This window comes from Glycine max, chromosome 18, assembly GCF_000004515.6.
Source record: "Glycine max cultivar Williams 82 chromosome 18, Glycine_max_v4.0, whole genome shotgun sequence".
In the NCBI taxonomy this organism is placed as follows: domain Eukaryota; kingdom Viridiplantae; phylum Streptophyta; class Magnoliopsida; order Fabales; family Fabaceae; genus Glycine; species Glycine max.
In genome coordinates, this window is record NC_038254.2 from 13,582,109 (window position 1) to 13,601,164 (window position 19,056).

A 19,056-nucleotide genomic window follows, 5' to 3' on the forward strand; every position below is an offset into this window, starting at 1 on the left:
TCAGGATGTTCTGGCCGCTGCTATTGGACGTCCAGAGCACCCTGGATGTGTCCGTGCTGCTGGAGTCGGTGTCACCATCAAGCAATACTTTGGATCGGCTCCACGGACGTCCCGCAGTGCTTCCTCCCTGCCTCCTGACGAATTACAGTAGCTGACTCAGCAGATCAGGGACCAACTAGAGGAGTCCATCACAAGTCATGGCATCCTTCAGCCAGCTTCAGTCACAGATGCAATCTCAGGCACCTCCTGAGCCTCTGGTTGGTCTTGGTCCCTCCGGTCCTCGGGTGAGCACAAAGGGGAGTTGTGTTGATTCCTCAAGAAACGATCCTGAGACGGGTAACTCTAACAGGTGCGGCTTGTACATAGAAGCAGATCCTGCCTGCCTGGTTGGCGTGGGGAGAGTTTATGAGGGATCCACTCTTGTTCATAACACTCCTTTGTTGTCTGGCCAAGTAAAGGCGAGTGTGGACGAGGTTAAAGATGCAGATGCTCCAGTTCCTGTACCCACTGCTGAGGTTTCCTTAGTGGGGCAGGCACTTCACACCTTCCTTGCTTGGCCGACACATCTGATCAAGTCTTTATCACACCAGGTACTTATTGTCCTTACTATATGTTTCTTCTTTTTAAATTAATTCATTAAGTGTGCCTCAAATTTGGCTATTTAACTTTGTTTCATGAACAGGTAGTTGTGTCTCCGCCAAAACCACCTCCGAAGCCCGATCCGGAGGTCGATGATCCGCTTTATCTGATGACATTGACCATCGCAGAGCTTTTCTTGAGGCCTTATCAGGTTAGATGGGATGCCACCGTGTTTGGGGTCGTTAATCCAGATTTCCCCCTGTACATAAAGCACGAAGACCTCTCCGAAATCGCACACGGTAGTCAATGTCCCAGCATATCAGTGTTACAGTTGTGGATTTTGTAAGTCTTTATATAAAAGGCTTTTATTTACCTAAGTTATGGCTTTCAATTCATAAATATTTAACTTTGACTTAACATAAACAGGCATCTTACTGAAACATGTATGCGAGCGGGGAATTCTGATATCTATGGATTCCTCAAGCCTCAATCCATTCAGAGGTCTGGGAAATCGCAGTTTGAATCTGAAAGTTACATAAAGAGTTGGATGCAGAGTTCACAACGCGATGTGTATCTTGGAGCCTACCTAAATGGGTGAATCACAAAATAACAAAATTTATTTAATGTTTACTAATGTACTAACCCATTTTAGGTTCCACTGCAACGGACATTGGCAGATGGTGGTCATCCTGCCCAAGGAACACTTAGTTGTCTGGTTTTGTTCATTGCATAACAGGCCAGACAACTACCTTAAGGGGATTATTAATAGGTTAGTGTTCTTTTCAATACATTTGCATTGTAATACCTCAATGTCCAACACCAGTTTTTAATTGTTACTCATATGGAACAGTGCTATCAAGGGTCTTGATGATGCTCCACAGCCTAAATCAAAGGCTCCTGCTAGGTGGATTGTCGTCAAGGTACGTCATTTACATAAAACTTCCACTTATATATATTTCTTTATGTGTCTGTACACTAGTTGTTTAATTAATATCCAAATTTCATTATGTATTTAGTGTAATAGACAAAAAGGAACTACTGAGTGCGGCTACTATGTCATGCACTGGATGTCCACCATCATTTTAGGAAGTTTTAGAAATAATTGGGAAGCGGTAAGTTTATTTCAAAGAAAATCGATTTATTTATAATTTGTATTACATTATTAACTTAATATGATTTATTTAATCATGCAGTATTTTAACGACCCTAGACCATTGGAGCCTGAGAGATTAAAAGCATTGCGGATTCAATGGGCACAGTTTTATCTCCGAGTTAGAGATCAGGCCTAGGATTTAGGGACATTTTTTAACATTTTTTACATTTTCTATGTAACATGAACATTGAATTCATTTGTTGATTGTTCTTTATAATATATAAATCAATTATTTGATGTTTATTATCATTAAAACTGCTTGAAAGCATAATAAAATGTTTATTTGCTGTGAATTGGGCCTCCTGAAATTGCATTTGACAGGTACAATTTTGGGTTTACTGTAAAAACAGAAAGTATATATATAAAAAATATTTGACAACAACATCGGTTATTAACAAAAACCGATGTTAATATCATAACCAACATCGGTTATAATAGAAAACCGATGTTAACGTTTGTATATTAACATCGGTTTTTTGTGTATAACCGATGTCAGCGTTTGTATTTTAACATCGGTTATCTGTAGATAACCAGATAACCGATGTCAACTAGTGTACATTAACATCGGTTAATCATAAATAACCGATGTGAATATTTGAATATTAACATCGGTTATTTATAATTAACCGATGTTATACACAAAGAACTACAGCAAATAAGTGTATGCATCATCAACGTTGACATCGGTTTTCTAGAAAAACCGATGTTAAGGGCATACATTAACATCGGTTTTTCTAGAAAACCGATGTTAAACTAACATATTAACATCGGTTTTACTGGAAAACCGATGTCAACGTTCATCATGCGTACACTTTTTTTGCTGTTGTTCATTGTGTTTAACATCGGTTATTTAGAGAACCGATGTTTCATATATATGTTAACATCGGTTCTCCAAAACCGATGTTAACATTCATACATTCAACATCGTCACTTTCAACATCGGTTTTAGAACCGATGTAGAATGTTCTAAATAACCGATGTTGAAAGTGTATTTTCTAATAGTGGTAACCTCAAAACATGCTATAAATTTAGCTTTCAGGATAGATGCAACAACAGCTAAAGCATACAAAATTGTTTCTATTTGTTTTTGTTCCATATCATTTCTAAGACATTGCGTGAGACTTAACTTGTCTCATTTCTAAATTGGAACAAGTGATGCAAAACACCTTTCCATCATGAATCTGTCTAGTACTTTACTGATATATGTTTTTTGAGATAAGCCTAACAATCCTTGTGATTTAATACGAAATATTTATATCCTTATCGCATAGCTTACCTCACCCATATCTTTCACTTCAAAGTTGCTAGACATAAATTTCTTAGTCTCGGGAAGAAGACCAAGATCATTAGTTGCAAGCAAGATATCATTAACATACAAAATTGGAAAAATAACCTTACTCCCGCTAACCTTCAGATATATACAACGATCAATAGTATTTTCCTTAAATCTAAAGGAAGCAATGATATCATTAAACCTCAAATACCATTGGCGGGAAACTTGCTTTAAGACTATATATTGATTTCTTTAATTTGCACACCATGTGTTCCTTTCCTTCAACTGAAAACCCCATTGGTTGGTCCATATAAACATTCTCTTTTAAATCTCCATTAAGAAAGCAGTTTTCACATTCATCTGAAAGAATCTTTTCGTGAGACCGGTGAAAATGTCTCTTTATAATCAATGTCATCTTTATGAGTAAATCCCTTAGCAACAAGTCTAGCCTTGTAACGTTCAAGGTTGCCATAAGACTCACGTTTAGTCTTGAAGATCCACTTACAACCAACTTTCTTACAATCCTTTGGTAATTCTACAAGGTCCCAAACACCATTATGTTTCATGGAATTTATATCTTCTTTCATGACATTTAACCACTTCTCAGAATTATTACAGCTTACAGCTTGTGAAAATGAAACTCGATCATTATCATTAATGCTTAAGTCTGTTTCTGTTTCATGTAGGTATACCACATAGTCATTCGAAATAGCTGGTTTCCTTTCTCTTTGAGACCTCCTTAATGCTACTTTTTTTTGTTGTTCCACAATATGTTCATTATGTATCATGAGCTCATTATTGTGTTGCTTCTCTTCATTAATTTTGTAACAACAACTAAAGGAGCAATCACCTTACTGTTAGATGCATAAGCTAAAAGGACTTGCACTCCAACTTCTTTAATTTTCACATCTCGTGGAACTGTACTCACACTGATTTCATCATTTTCAATGAACCTTGCATTTCCAGTTTTGACAATTCTCATACTATGATTAGAACAATAAAACATATATCTCTTTGACTTTTCTGGATAGTCAATGAAATATCCACTAATTGTTCTTGCATCTAATTTTCTTTCTTGCGGATTATATAAATCCTTATTTCTGCTTGGTAACCCCAAACATGCAGGTGCCTTATACTAGGTGTCCTATTCGTCCAGAGTTCAAAAGGTGTCTTTGGAACTACCTTACTAGGAACCCTATTCAACAAATACATGATAGTTTTCAAGGCACACATCCACAAAGATACAGGTAAAGTTGAATTGATTAACATGCTCCTAACCATATTCATTAAAGTTTTATTACACCTTTCTGATACACCATTTTGTTATGGTGTACCAGGCATTGTGTATTGCACACAGGTGCCAAATTTCTGAAGAAGTTTAGCAAATGGACTTGGGTGTTGCCTAGTTTCATCGTATCTTTTGTAATACTCACCACCTCTACCAGATCTAATAATTGTCACCTTTCTGTTTAATTGTCTTTCTACTTCATTCAAGTAAATTTCTAAGGCATCCACTGCCTGAGATTTCTCATGCAGTAAGTAGACATAATCGTAACGTGAATAGTCATCAATAAAGGTGATAAAGTATCTTTCCTTTCCGAAAGAATTGATATCAAAAGGTCCACAAATATCAGTATGCACAATTTCAAGAAGCCGAGTGCTTCTTGTAGCTCCTTTCTTTGTATGTTTTGTTTATTTTCCCTTGATACAATCCACACAAATATTTAGATCCGTAAAATCTAGATCAGAAAGAATTTCATTCTTTATTAATCTTTCCATCCTTTCTCTAGAAATGTGACCTAAACGTTTACGCCATAAGAAATAAAATTGTTCATTCACTAAACTATGTTTAGTGTCAACATTATGATGCCGAGTTAAAATAGTTTCAGCATACAAACCATCTAAATTCAATTTATATAAACCATCACATAGAAATCCAGTACCAATGAGATGATTATGATTAAATAAACTGAAGCATCCATTACCAAAATTAAAAGAGTATCCAGTAACATCAGTTTAGATAATGAAACTAAACTCCTAAATAAGCTAGGTACATAAAGAGTTTCTAGTAAATCTAAATGATGTCTAATATCGAGTTTTAAACAATAAGTCTCGACTGCTTCCACTAGAGCTTTCACTTTATTCCCTATGAAGACAAACTTCTCATTTGGGTTTATGGTTTGGATTATAAGGAATCCCTACATAGTGTTAGAAACATGATTCGTACATCCAGAATCAATCCATCATGTATTATGGGAAAGTTGAGTTAAGTTTGATTCAAACATACATAAGCACTAAGCTCACCCTTCTTTTCGAACCAAGACTTATACTTTGGGCAATCCTTCTGAAAATGTCCCGATTTCCTACAAAATTGACAATTATTGCCCTTTGAAAAAGCATAACAAGACTTTCCTAAATTGGTTTAAAGATACAATTTTTTGTGACGATAGTGCTTCTGAAACCTTAAGGAAGTTACCTTATGTGCCTAAACAAAATGTTAGAACTTGGTAGGGATATGATATCAACAAGTATTTGTTCTACATTAAAGGACAAGATGACAAAAGTATAGTGCAAAATAGTAGGGTTAGTCTTAAGGTTGAATCCCAACACTTTTGACGTAGCTCCATGTGGAGCTTGTAGGCCTTGGATTTTCTTCATCAATGGAGTCTTTTGCTTCTTGAAGATCAATGGCAGCATAATGGAGATGGAAGAAAGATGATTGTAGATGCCACTTTAAGAAGAAGATGAGTCAAGAAGAAGCTCACCACCATAGGAAGCCATGGATAAAAGCATGAAGGTAGGAGAAGATGAATGGAAGGAGAGGGAGAAAAGGAGCACGAAATTTTGTGCCTCAAATAAGGTCTGAAATTTGAAGTGTAATTCTCAAATGATCAAAGTTCCAGAAATGCACACACATGGCCTCTATTTATAGCCTAAGTGTCACACAAAATTGGAGGGAAATTTGAATTTTTCACTTGAATTTGTGGAGCCAAAATTTCACTAATTATGATTAATGAATTTTAGCTATGGTTCAGCCCACTAATCCAAGATCAAGACCAAGATTCTCCACTAAGTATGCTTAGGTGTCATGAGGCATGTAAAGCATGAAGGACATACACAAAGTGTGACTATATGATGTGACAATGGGGTGTAGCAAGCAAATGCTCACCTCCCCCTCTAAAATTTAATTGGATTGGGCTTCTCCCAATGCAATTAAATTTATTTCTCAACACACACATCAAATATTCACTTAATGCATGTGAAATTACAAAATTACCCTTAATACAAAAACAAATCTAGGTGCCCTAAAATACAAGGGCTGAAAAATCCTACATTTCTAGGGTACCCTACCTACATTATGGAGCCCTAAATACAAGGCCCAAAAATAATGAAATCCTAATCTAATATGTACAAAGATATGTGGACTCATACTTAGCCCATGGACCCAAAATCTACACTAAGGCTCATGAGAATCTTATGGCCTTCTCTTGCATCTCTAGCCGGATCTTCTTGGAGTTTTCTATCCAATGCCCTTGGGGGGTAGGATTGCATCAACTTTGCTACTATAAATGATGACAACCCCTGTATATGGTCCCTGGCTTACCCATGGAGTCATTAAAGAAATCTAGGATCTTAATTATGTTAAATTCACTGTGTGTTTTTAAGTTTAAGTGGGTTGGTAATAATATCAATATGTAGACCAATGATTTCAGATTTACTTTGGTAGATCTTATGAAGCTAGCTTATAAGAATGAGCTTTTCATCATGGCAAAACATGCTAAATAGGTGTTTTGTGTCCAAGATCCTTGTGATGAAAAGTGGTCAATGGTTCTACATGGAAAAACCATTGGTTTTAATCTTGAAGATTATGATTCAACCCTTAATACTTGTCACACTCCTTTCTCCACAAACATGCCTACCATCAATGGAGAAGATGAAGTTGATGATGTACATGCAAATCATAATAATCATAATGAAGGAGAATTAATTAACATCATATAATGTAATCATTTTGTATTTATATTTGTTTCCATATTTATAATTAGATGACTTAGTATACTTTTGAGTTAACTTTAATTAATATTGTTTTTTAATAGACATATGGCTACACCATTAAGCTTCCCTCCTCCCGAGCAGCACCTTCAATGTTTATGTCCAAGAGGACTAGAAAAGCCGCATGGTTCACATCATTGTCTGCCAAACCTGTGGGTTTGGAGAGACCACTAGTTCATGTGGATCCTAACATTAAGACAATTGCTAGTCCATACAGAAAGAAATTAAGAACTTATTTGGGGGTCATCGGTCAAGACAAAGTTGATGTTACATATATTAATTGGATACATGTTCCTACATCTCAGAAGGATTTGATTTGAGAAGACATTCAGGAATTTCAATTAAATCTTGTATGTTATGGTAATTGTTAAAATGAGACGTTGTTGTTAAACACTAATTCTTACATGTCATTTTGTAATAAAACACAAATTTGATATTCCAAAAGAGTATGATAAAAAGGACGAAGAAGAAAATCATTCAGACTATAGGTATGTGATGGAGGCAATTTAAGTTAGATTTGACCTCCAAATGGACTCTTGCAAAAGGTAAGGATGATGACAATAAAATAGTGTGAGAGAAGTACGGTATTAGCAAAGAGAAGTGGAACCAATTTTGTCAAAGTCGTACAGACCCTTCATGGGAGGTTAGTTCTGGTTGTGTTTTTTGAAATTGACATTTATAATTTATTTAAGAATTTTGTTGACATAGTGACTAATTCTCACATGATGTTAGAAAGAAGGCACAAACCATAAAAAAACACAACACTGCCTCTTATGTATTGTCTCATGGGGGTTACAACTTTCTTGATGAGAAGTTAATGGAGAAAAAGTAAAAGAAACAATTGGAGCAAGCAACCCAATTTGGAAGTAGTAAAACAATTGTTGATCCTCCATCTCCCATTAGACGACACGTGAAGTGAAAGCTGACTCACACAAAAAAAATCATATCAGATGACATCTGAGGTAGCACACCAAATTGTCGATAGGATTGTAAGTTAATTTTTAGTTTCAAATGTAACTATATATATAATAACAACAATAGTTTGTAAAAAATAATCTCTTTTTTTGGTTGTAAGATTCCATGGAAGAGCAGTCTGCATAGGGTGGCTTTGTTGTCCATGGACGTCAGGATGTACTGATTACTGTCATTTGGTGACCAGAGCACCTTGGCCTTATTTGTGCTGCTGAAGTTCGTGTCATCATCAGACAATACTATAGAACACTATTTAGCTAGATTGGAAAGTGTACCAATTCGCTCAAGTAGTAATTAAAATAGTAAGTTTGAGTATCGTGTCCAAAGGGAGTTTGTTATACTTAGATGCCGCATATTCAGTTTGTAAACAATTTCAATTGCAGTGAAATAAAGTGAAAGAACTCATTCATGTTTCAAATTCTTGAATTAATTTTTCTAAACTTAAAAACGCATGACAAGACAAACGCAGAATTTTATAATAGAACAAATACCAAGATGAATATATCGGGGAGTATTTTCTACTGAACTTTCTCTTGACGTAACTAAATAAGTTTTTCTCTATTTAATATTACTCTAATGATCTTGCATCGTTAAATTATTCTAACTATAATTCCTCACATGAAAGAGCCTTGCCCTCCTAGTTTTGTTCTTCATTCCTCAACAAACTCATTCTAAGCGAGCTTCATTATGCAAAAGGTACAATATTTATTAGATTACTACACTCTATTCCTAGAAATGCATACTTCTAGCTGCTCTACCAAGTTCTAAAGACTAAAAGCATTTTCCAATACTCAAAACTTAACAAAACATATAAATGGGTGATCAAGCTAAAAATATGGAAAATAAACACAGATAGAAGCAAAGAATACTAGAAATAATATTAAATAAATAGTTAAAGTTTTTACATCAAGAGTACTCAGTGGAAAAACTCCCCAACAATGAAGTTTTTAGCCCTCCATTAGCAAGGAGGGCTTAATACAAGGGTGAAAATGATGTAGGAATGGAATGATAAAGTAAAAATGTGAAGAAAATGTCTTCTTTTTAGCCTTGCTGCCTTGTTCCTTCCTTTCCACGTTGCTTGACGCTTCATTTCCCCTCTTCTCTCAGTTTTTAAAGACTTTTGGGCTTCTCAGCTTATGAAGGCACGCTCAGTGAGCATGTCTCACTGTGCGAGAGTTAGTGGTTGGGCGCAAAGCAAGCTTGGACGCACTAAGCGTGAAAAGAGACACCATCCTCGCTGGGCGGGCTAGCTGCACGCTAAGCGTGCTGCTCTCAGACTCAACATTCTCTAGGGTTTCATACTCACTTAGCGAGCAGGCTCCCTCGCTAAGTGGATGAGCCTTGCTTAGCCAATCAGGCTCGCTGAGCGAGCCCTTCAGTAGCATTTCAAAATCTTTTCTTCGTTAGCCTAAAAATCCAAATAAGTTCAACATTAGTCATCCAAATGGAGTTTCCACTGTATAAATTCACATAAGAATAAATTATTTACAAATCTCACAAAAGAAACCATAAATTAAAGGTACATTGTTACTTTTTATCCTATTTTTAATGCATTTAATACTCATGAATAGAAATTAGCAAACACCATCACAAAGCTCCCACACATTTACATCGGTAAGCCAAGAAGAGTTGGATCGACTGAAGCAAAATCTTAAAGAGGAGTTGACACAAAATATTAGAGATAAGTTGGGACAGTCGATCACCGAAAAAGTGACGAAACAACTAATTTTCTCGTTCAGCCAGATGCAATCCCAACAACCACATCCAATTGAGCCAGATGTAGCTTCTTCTGGTGCTCGTGTAAGTACAAAGGGAAGTTGTGTGGATCCCTCAAGGCAGGACCCTAACTCTGATATCTTATATATAAGTGGGTTGTATGTTGATGACATTCCTCCAATCTAGTTGCCCTTGGGAGAGTTTGTCAGGGTCATCAACCGTACACCACGTGTCGTTGGCCAATGATACGGAGAAGGTGGGTGTTGAAGAAATTTGAGATGTTGATGCTTGTGTGCCTATACTCACTAATGAGGTTTAGTTAGTAGGACAGACCCTGAACACCTTCATTGCTTGGTCAAAACATCTTGTAAAGCCTTTTTCAAAAAATGATTTTCCTTTATGTGGTGTTTATTATTATTAAAAAAAGGATTTGACCAAAATAAAGTCTTGACTATCATTAACTTATGTTTATTAACTGTGTTCCTTAAACAAGTATCACAAAATTTGAGCAAGTCTATTGATAGGCTGGAACCTGATGATGATCCCATATACTAAATAACTTTGAAGATCCCACAGTTTTTCCTCAAGCATATGCAAGTGTCGTGGGATGCAAGGGTAAGCTTACCAAAAATAAGCACAATAAAACGAGATAAAACTTAACTGTTAAAGCATAAAGAAACCCCATTATATACATATTGAATTTAATATTAAGAAATCATACTTAAGGCATAAATCTTAGACATTCATATAACAAAGCATCTTATAATAATAATCAACTCATCAACCATCACATCAAGATTAAATCATCATGCATTATTATCATCATCAATCACTCGGTCATTATCACCATGATTCATTCATCAAGCAACATCATCATTAGTCCATCAGTCATCTACACCAAAGACAAACTCAATTTCATGGAGATTTACACTACATGAGCGATTAACCTAAGAACTTCATATCTCTTAACATAATCGCACTTTATGATATGACCATTTGAGGAGACCTAGATTAATCATGTGGAGGAAGTGTAGTTTTACTGAAAATGAATGAGTATGGATAGTAGCTTACTTTGTAAGGCTTGCAAAGACCTTAACCTATCTAAGAGTTTGTGCACTTATCCATTCTATATGCCATTTCATTGTTAACCATCACTGACAATCTTCAGTACTAGGTTGAGGGCCTTCATAGCACCCAAAACTTACGTGCCTACTAACAACAACTAAACTTGGATTCCTTGATGTTTAAGATACAACATAGTCATACCCACCATCTCACTCATGATCGATCTCAAGGACATCCAAGTTTCACCACCATCAACAATAATTCATCCCATATACACTAAAAAATTACTAAACCTTGTAGGAAGTAGTTCTCAAAACTTTGACACACCATTCAAAGAAAAAATATAGGGGTGGTACTTGGAAAGATACCTCACTAAGCAAGACCCCCTGGTTGCTTTAGTGAGATGAAGTTATGGTGTTAAACTCACTCTCCCAAATATATCATTTTCATTTCAACAAAAACCTTCCCAAAGGTCATAGCTAACCCTTCCAACACATATGGATAGTTACAAGGAAATATTATTATTTATTATAATCATCTTATCAACATCACCGCATTCACATCATCAAACAATGTCTATATCATCATTAAGAAATCAACCAACACAACTCAAGACATTCATCAATTAACATAATTATTTCACCATCAACATAATATTCTTAACAATAAGGAATCAAATAATATAATTATGCATCACTATACCATAATAAAAACTTATACTTCATGTTTAAGATTCTCAAAACATCTCATAAATTTTGGGTTACTATCTCTTTCGTTTTTTATTATCCACCTATGACCTCCATAACTTATAATCACAATAAATTAATATATATTAACTCAATTAAGTTGAATTTCATCTCATTTGAAATTTAAGATTATCTCCAACTTTTATGTCTACCTAAAAACCTATTTTTGAAGCATACTTTGATTAAAATTATAATCTATATGAAACTTTTACTTATTACTGACAACTTGACATTTGTTCACTAATTTAAGCATATATAGATTTGTCGACATTATTTTTTAGTGAAACAAAAGCTAGTAGTTAGCTAACATCTAGGACTACAACTTTCATGATGATCATGTTTCCAAATTCGTTAATCTAGATCACCTATAGGGCCACAAAACTCCTAGCTAGCCCTATAACTGATTCAAAACGTTTTCATCATTCACAACCCCTCCAATCACTTACAAATGATTCAAAACTCATTCCAATACTCAATACAAGTCCAAAGCAACATAAATCAACAATTAATTGAACAAATACAAAGTTAAATTAGAATTTGTGAATGTATATGTATACATGATTTTGATGATGTCAAAAGAAAAATAAAACAAAGTTGCTTCAAAAGATAAGCATGGCTTCAAGATTAATACAAGATTGCTTCAACAAACAAAGCCTTGCTTCAAGATTAACTCAAGATCAAGCCTTTCCTTTAAACAAAGTGCTTTCAAGACATTCAAGGCTCTAGTAATCGATTACCAGGCAGTGTAATTGATTACCAGAAGACAGGGTTAAGAAATAGCTGTTGAAAAGGATTTTGAATTTGAATTTTCAACATGTAATCAATTACCATATGTCTGTAATCGATTACCAGCAACGAAATTCCTGAAATTCAAATTCAAAAGTCATGACCCTTCAAATTATAACTGTGTAATCGATTACACAAATATTGTAATCGATTACCAGTAGAGAATTTTCAGAAAATCTGCCAACAGTCACATCTTTTCATTGGATTTGTGAATGGCCATCAAAGGCCTATATATAGGTGACTTGGGCACGAATTTTATAAGAGAGAGTTTTGCTTGCTCAGAATGTCTTATCCTCTTAAAAGAAAATGAGAGAGAGTCCAAGAGAACTACATTGCCAAATGCTCTCTCAAAAGAAACTCTTGGGCAAACACTTGCTAATCCATTAAGAGTTTCTCCATGGACTTCAATTGTAATATCCTTCTTTTTAAGAGAGAATTCTTCTTTCTTTCTTCTCATTCAAAGAGATTGTTTAAGGGACCAAGGGTCTCTTAATTTGTAAGAAATGCTGAACACAAGGGAAGGGTTGTCCCTGTGTGGTTCAGACTTTGTAAATGGATTTTTACAAAGGGAGTGAAAAATCTCAAGTGGGTTGCTTGAGTACTGGACGTAGGCACGAAATTTGTCGAACCAGTATAAAACTGTGTTTTCATTCTCTCTTCCCTTATCTTATTTATTTTGTTGCAATCAATTGTGTCTTGAATGTTTAAAGAACATTATTAAATTGATTGTTGCTTCTTCTGCATTCTGAGCCTATCTCTTTTAGAAGGGGGTTAAAAGTTTGTTAGTGAAAAATTGATTCACCCCTTCGTATGTTATTGAGGTCACAAGGTCTAACAGAATTCCAAAATCAAGATCAATCAAGGTTTAGCTTCCTTTACCTATCCAACTCAATGAACTAACTTTGAGAACAAGGAAGGAAGAGAGGAAGGGATTTTAGCTCCAAGATGTAAGCTTTCTCCCTTTGACATAGCAACTACACACCATCCATACCACCCAAACCCCAAAAACCAACATAAACTACATCAAAACCATGAAAATTAATACTTTTATGAAGATAAGAGGGGAAAGAGGAGTGTTCCTTACCACTAAACTAGCCCTCAAACTCAAATAAAGCACTACTAAAAGGTTCCTTGAGCAAAAAAAATCAAGATCTCAAACTCTCCAATGGAGGGTTGTCTGCTTAGTGTTAGATCGAGTGGCCTCAGAATAATTAAGAAGGGGGGGGGGGGTTGAATTAATTATTCCTAAAACTTTACCAATTAAAAATTACTCTTTTAAGGATTTTACTTTTGTTGTTAAGAGAATATGGAGTAGAAGAGAAACTTAACAGAAAGTAAAAGCAAAAATTAAATGCACAGCGGAAAGTAAAAGAGTAGGGAAGAAGGAAACAAACACACAAGAGTTTTTGTACTGGTTCGGCAACAACCCGTGCCTACCTCCAGTCCCCAAGCGACCTGCGGTCCTTGAGATTTCTTTCAACCTTGTAAAAATCCTTTTACAAGCAAAGATCCACAAGGGATGTACCCTCCCTTGTTCTCTTTGAAACCCTAGTGGATGTACCCTCCACTAGAACTGATCCACAAGAGATGTACCCTCTCTTGTTCTCAGTCAAACCCAAGTAGATGTACCCTCTACTTGTACCACAAAGGATGTACCCTCCAATGTGTTAAGACAAAGATCTCAGGCTGTTAAACCTTTGATACTTTGTGAATGGGGATACAAAAGAATTCTCAGGCGGTTAAACCTTTGAACGCTTTTGTATTAGGGAATGGGAAGAATCAACAGAATTCTCAGACTGTTTCGTTTTGAATTCTTTGACAAGGGAGAAGGGAGACACAAAAGAATTCAGGCAGTTAGTCCCTTGTTCTTTTGGAAAAGAGAGAAGAGAGACACAAAAAGAATTCAGGCGGTTAGTCCTTGGCGAATTCTTTTTGGCAAAGGGAGAAGAGAATGAAAAGATGAATATCACAAGTTTTCAAGGTTTAGAAAACCAGAAAACTTCAGAAAGCTTTTGGTACAAAAGAAGAAGAAGTTCAAAGAGATTCAAGGCTTGTAAAGGATTGTATGAAATAAGTGTTCAAGATTGTTGTTAGAAAGATTGATTCAAAATGAAAAACAAAGCCTTACTTTTATAGACTCTTCATGTCTGGTCAAGAAGGCCATTCAGAAGAGTTATAACTTTTTAGAAAAACTTAAAACCCATTTGAAAAAGTCAAAACCTTTTTGAAGAGTTACATCTTTTGATTTTTCAGAAACAGTCACTGGTAATCGATTACCAAATAAGTGTAATCGATTACACAAAACTTTTGAGTGAAACAATGTGACTCTTCATTTTTAAATTTGAATTTCAACGTTCAAGGACACTGGTAATCGATTACCAAAACATTGTAATCGATTACAGCCTTTTGAAAATATTTGGAACGTTGTAAATTCAGTTTGAAAACTTTTTCAAACTCATTTTTCTACTGGTAATCGATTACAACAATATGATAATCGATTACCAGAGAGTAAAAACTCTTTGGTAAAGGTTTTGTCAAAAACTCATGTGCTATTCAAAGTTTTGAAAAAACATTTTAATACTTATCTTGATTGAGTCTTTTCTTCATTCTTGAATCTTGAGTCTTGAATCTTGATCTTGATTCTTGAGATCTTGAATATTGAATCTTGATTCTTGATTGTAGACTTTCTTCTTGAGTCTTGAATTCTTCTTGATTCTTGAACTCTTGACTTGTTCTTGATTCACTTGAGTTGTTATTTGATCTTTTGAGCTTTTTGTTCATCACCTTTGTCATCATCTTTTGTTGTCATCATTGTTATCATCAAAACACCTTTGAATCATTGTTGATTCATCATGAAGCTTTGCTTCCACACTTAGAGAGGAGGAAGAAAAAAGTGAAATGAGAGTGTTTTGATTGTGGTTCTTGAATCCCTTCATGTTGAGTATATGATTATCCCTATTCCTTCTAATCACATCCCTTCACTTCTTAAACTCATCCACCCTATCCCTATCACTCAAGGCCCACTCACCTCTACCCAACCACTCTAAAATTTACTATTCACACCTAAAACAAGATTTTCACATACACAATCATAAACATCACAAACCATCACTTCATAATTAATTATTAATTGAAGACACTTAAATTAAATTTAAGTACTCTTGCAATCTAATTAAACCACTTAATCAAACATTACGATAAGCATATTGTTACACATAGAGTTGGTTTGATGTTTTATCTTAGAATAGAGATTGATGTGCCACTAGGCACATGGCTTCATTAAGTTGTACAAAAAAAGAATACTCCCTACATCTCTTAATAAATACAATAATTAATACTTTTTTAATAAAAATATTTTTAAAAGAATGAAATTATTTATTTATATATATAAAAACTAAAAAAATTAATAATTAATATTAATTGCTACATTAATATCTATGTAATAAAATTAATAATATTTAATACTACATTAATATTATTTATGTGATTAGTTTAATTTTTTATTAAATATAATTAAATCTTTTACATTTGATTAGACAGACAACTATCATAAAATTTAGGTTTCAATCAATGGTTTTAAGATGTTTAACATTCCTTTACACATAGATAGATAAATATAGAGATAGATTGGTAAATAGATCTTTTTTTTTTTTTTTTGTTACAAGATAGGTAGGTAGATGGATTGATTGCTAATTTTTTTTTTCGGATTTCAAAAGAGATTCCTAATTACTTTAATTTGTATATTTTTTTTAGATTTTTTTGTGATTACTTTGAATTAGAATATAAATATAATATGTACAAAAAAAAAATACTCCCTTCCTCCCTTAATAAATACAATAGTTAATACTATTTTAATAAAAATATTTATTAAAGGATAAATATATTTATTTATATATTTATAAAAACTACAAAATTAATAATACTAATTCCTACGTTAATATCTATGTTATAAAATTAATAATATTAAATACTACATTAATATTATTTATGTAATTAATTTAATTTTTTTATCAAATATAATAAGTCCTTTAAATTTGATTAGACCGACAACTATCATAAAGTTTAGGTTTCGATCAATAGCCGTAAGATATTCAACTCTCCTTTAAATATAGATAGATAAATACATAAATTATAAAAGAAAATAGATAGATAAATTAATTGTAATGTTTAAAATAAATTAAAATAAAGTGTTTTACTTTGTTAGCTATCTAATTTTCATATAGGGCAACAAGTCATTGCATCTTTAAGGTAAAAAGTTAGTTTTTTTTATCCAAGATTATAAAAGATAATGGACAATTCAAAGTTAAAATGAGATTTAATTATGCATTAATGTGGTTAATAACTAAATTTTTAACCAAGATTAATTCTTCATTAAAAATTACATTAATTATGCATGAACGTGGTTTTTACCAGCTAAAAAAAAAATGTGATTTTTACCATTTCATTCTGTGTTGACTTAACATAGTAGCATAAAATTTCTAAACGATTAGCCGTTCCCTTTAATATGTTTTTTTTACCATATTAAGCAATGAGTTGATGCTAATGCTGGTGGCAGGTGGAGACTTCATGAATCTCACAAATGTATGTAACTCGATTCAATAATTTTTAACTATAATCAATTCTAACCATTGTAACCATTTTTTATTTCTGAGTGATACTTTAAAAATATATTTCTATTTATTTTATAATTTTAAAAAGGTTAAAAGATAAAAACTGTACAATAATTAAAATTTAATAAAATATAATATTCCGTTTCAAATCAAATTTTCTTAATGAATTAAAAGATGAGATTTATTTTAAAATAAATAAATAGCAATATATTATTTACAAAGTTGGTTAATTTATTAACATTAAAATTACAGCTAAATTTATTCATATTAATTTCTAAATTGCCTTTAAAAATACTCCATTAGTTAATTTTTGTGTATACGTGCGCACAATATTAATTGCTACACTACATTACCTTTTAAAAAATCATTAATTCTTACTTTATTATCTAGGTAATAAAATTAATAATATGAAATTCTACATGAAATAGTGATTAATTTAATTCTTTATTAAATATTATAAAATCCATTAAATTTTATTATATCCCGTGGCTATTGTAATGTTTAGGTTTGACTAAATTATAATTTTGTTCTCTTGTTTTTTTTTTTTTTTCATGATTTCGGTATTCCTAATTTAAAAATTTTATAGTTTTGGTTAATTTTTAATTTTGCATATTTTTTTTTCGATTGAATCATAAACAAAATAGGTTTTTGCTTCAGATACAATAAAAAATAATTTAGTTAAAGTTAATTAAAATATAAGAATGAAATACATAAATGCATGCAAAAATTAAAAATTTGACCAAATTAAATTTTGAATTTTTTAAAATAAAGAATCAAAATTACAAAATAAAAAACAAGAAAACCATAATTATAATTTAACCTTTAAGTTTCAATAAATATTTATAACTAATATGTTCAAGTCTCCTTTATATAGATGGATAAATTGATTGATTGCTAATTGCCTTAATTTTAATATGATGTAACTTATTAGAATATATATTAAACATTAATGTTACCAATTAATCTTAATCAAAATGTATATTGGTTAGAATTTCTCAAAATGAAATATTTTAAAAAAGAATAATTGGTTTTTTAAAAAGGAGAATGATTGAATAAAATCGTGAATTGTGAATATTAATTATTAATTATTTCAATTTGAATTGTATTAGAAAAATTATATTTGAAATCGAAAACATTGAAACAGAATTGATTCATAATACATATTTTTATTTTCCGATTTGAACAGATTTCCCTCACAAAACTAATGCTTCAAACCCCTAGAATTTCCGAGAAGATCATAGCATAGTTAAAAAAAATTGAACGAAACTTTGTTACAGAATACTCAAATTCAATGTGACATCATAAACCGTTTCGAACAATACTCTCTCTATTTTATTGAAAATATTTATTTCTATTACATCTACTTATCAATTTATCCGCAAATTTATGCTTGCACAGTTAATCACCATATACACATTTACTAAAATCAAAGGAAGGTTTAATATTGCAGGCTGCTGGAAGTAGTACCAAACTCTGCTTTTGAAAATATAAATTTGGTCCAGCATCCTCCAAACAACTACAGAAATTCTTAATAGCTTGAGCATTGTTGGCTCTATGAATCGCCACTCTTGCTCCATCACAACAATGAGGAGTTGGAGTAGAAGGGCCTGGATTAACCAAATAAGGCACACATTGGTAAATTAATGGCTCATACCCATTGCACGTTGGAGGAAGTTGACAAGCAGTGAATGTTGTTACTGCCAAACCATAAGCCACAACAAGCATGACAAGAGCCAAAACTTTCTTCTCTCCCATCTTACCTTGAATATCTATGCTACTTTGTTTTCAGTATTATGAAGTTCTAAATTGTGATCAACCATCGCTACCATAGAATTACTTATATAGACCTAACATTAAGCTTAGAATAATTCTAAATCAATTTATAATATTTTTATGTTAACAAAATACTAATTTAGTCAAATGTTTAAAATATATGAATTTCAAACATCAATTTAGTCAAATATTTAAAATATATTAATTTCAAACTTCAATTTAGTCAAATATTTAAAATATATTCATTCCAAACATTAATTTAGTCAAATGTTTAAAATATATTAATTTCAAACATTAATTTAGTCAAATATTTTTTATTTTGAGAATCAG

At 32.8% G+C, this 19,056-nt stretch overlaps 1 protein-coding gene across 1 annotated transcript; it reads right to left on the minus strand.

The window, feature by feature from the left end:
- Positions 1-18,351: 18,351 nt before the first annotated feature.
- Positions 18,352-18,708, minus strand: LOC102669138 (non-specific lipid-transfer protein C, cotyledon-specific isoform). Its single transcript, XM_006603182.1, has one exon. The coding sequence runs from the start codon at positions 18,706-18,708 to the stop codon at positions 18,352-18,354; it is 357 nt and encodes a 118-aa protein (XP_006603245.1).
- Between the last annotated feature and the right edge of the window lie 348 nt (positions 18,709-19,056).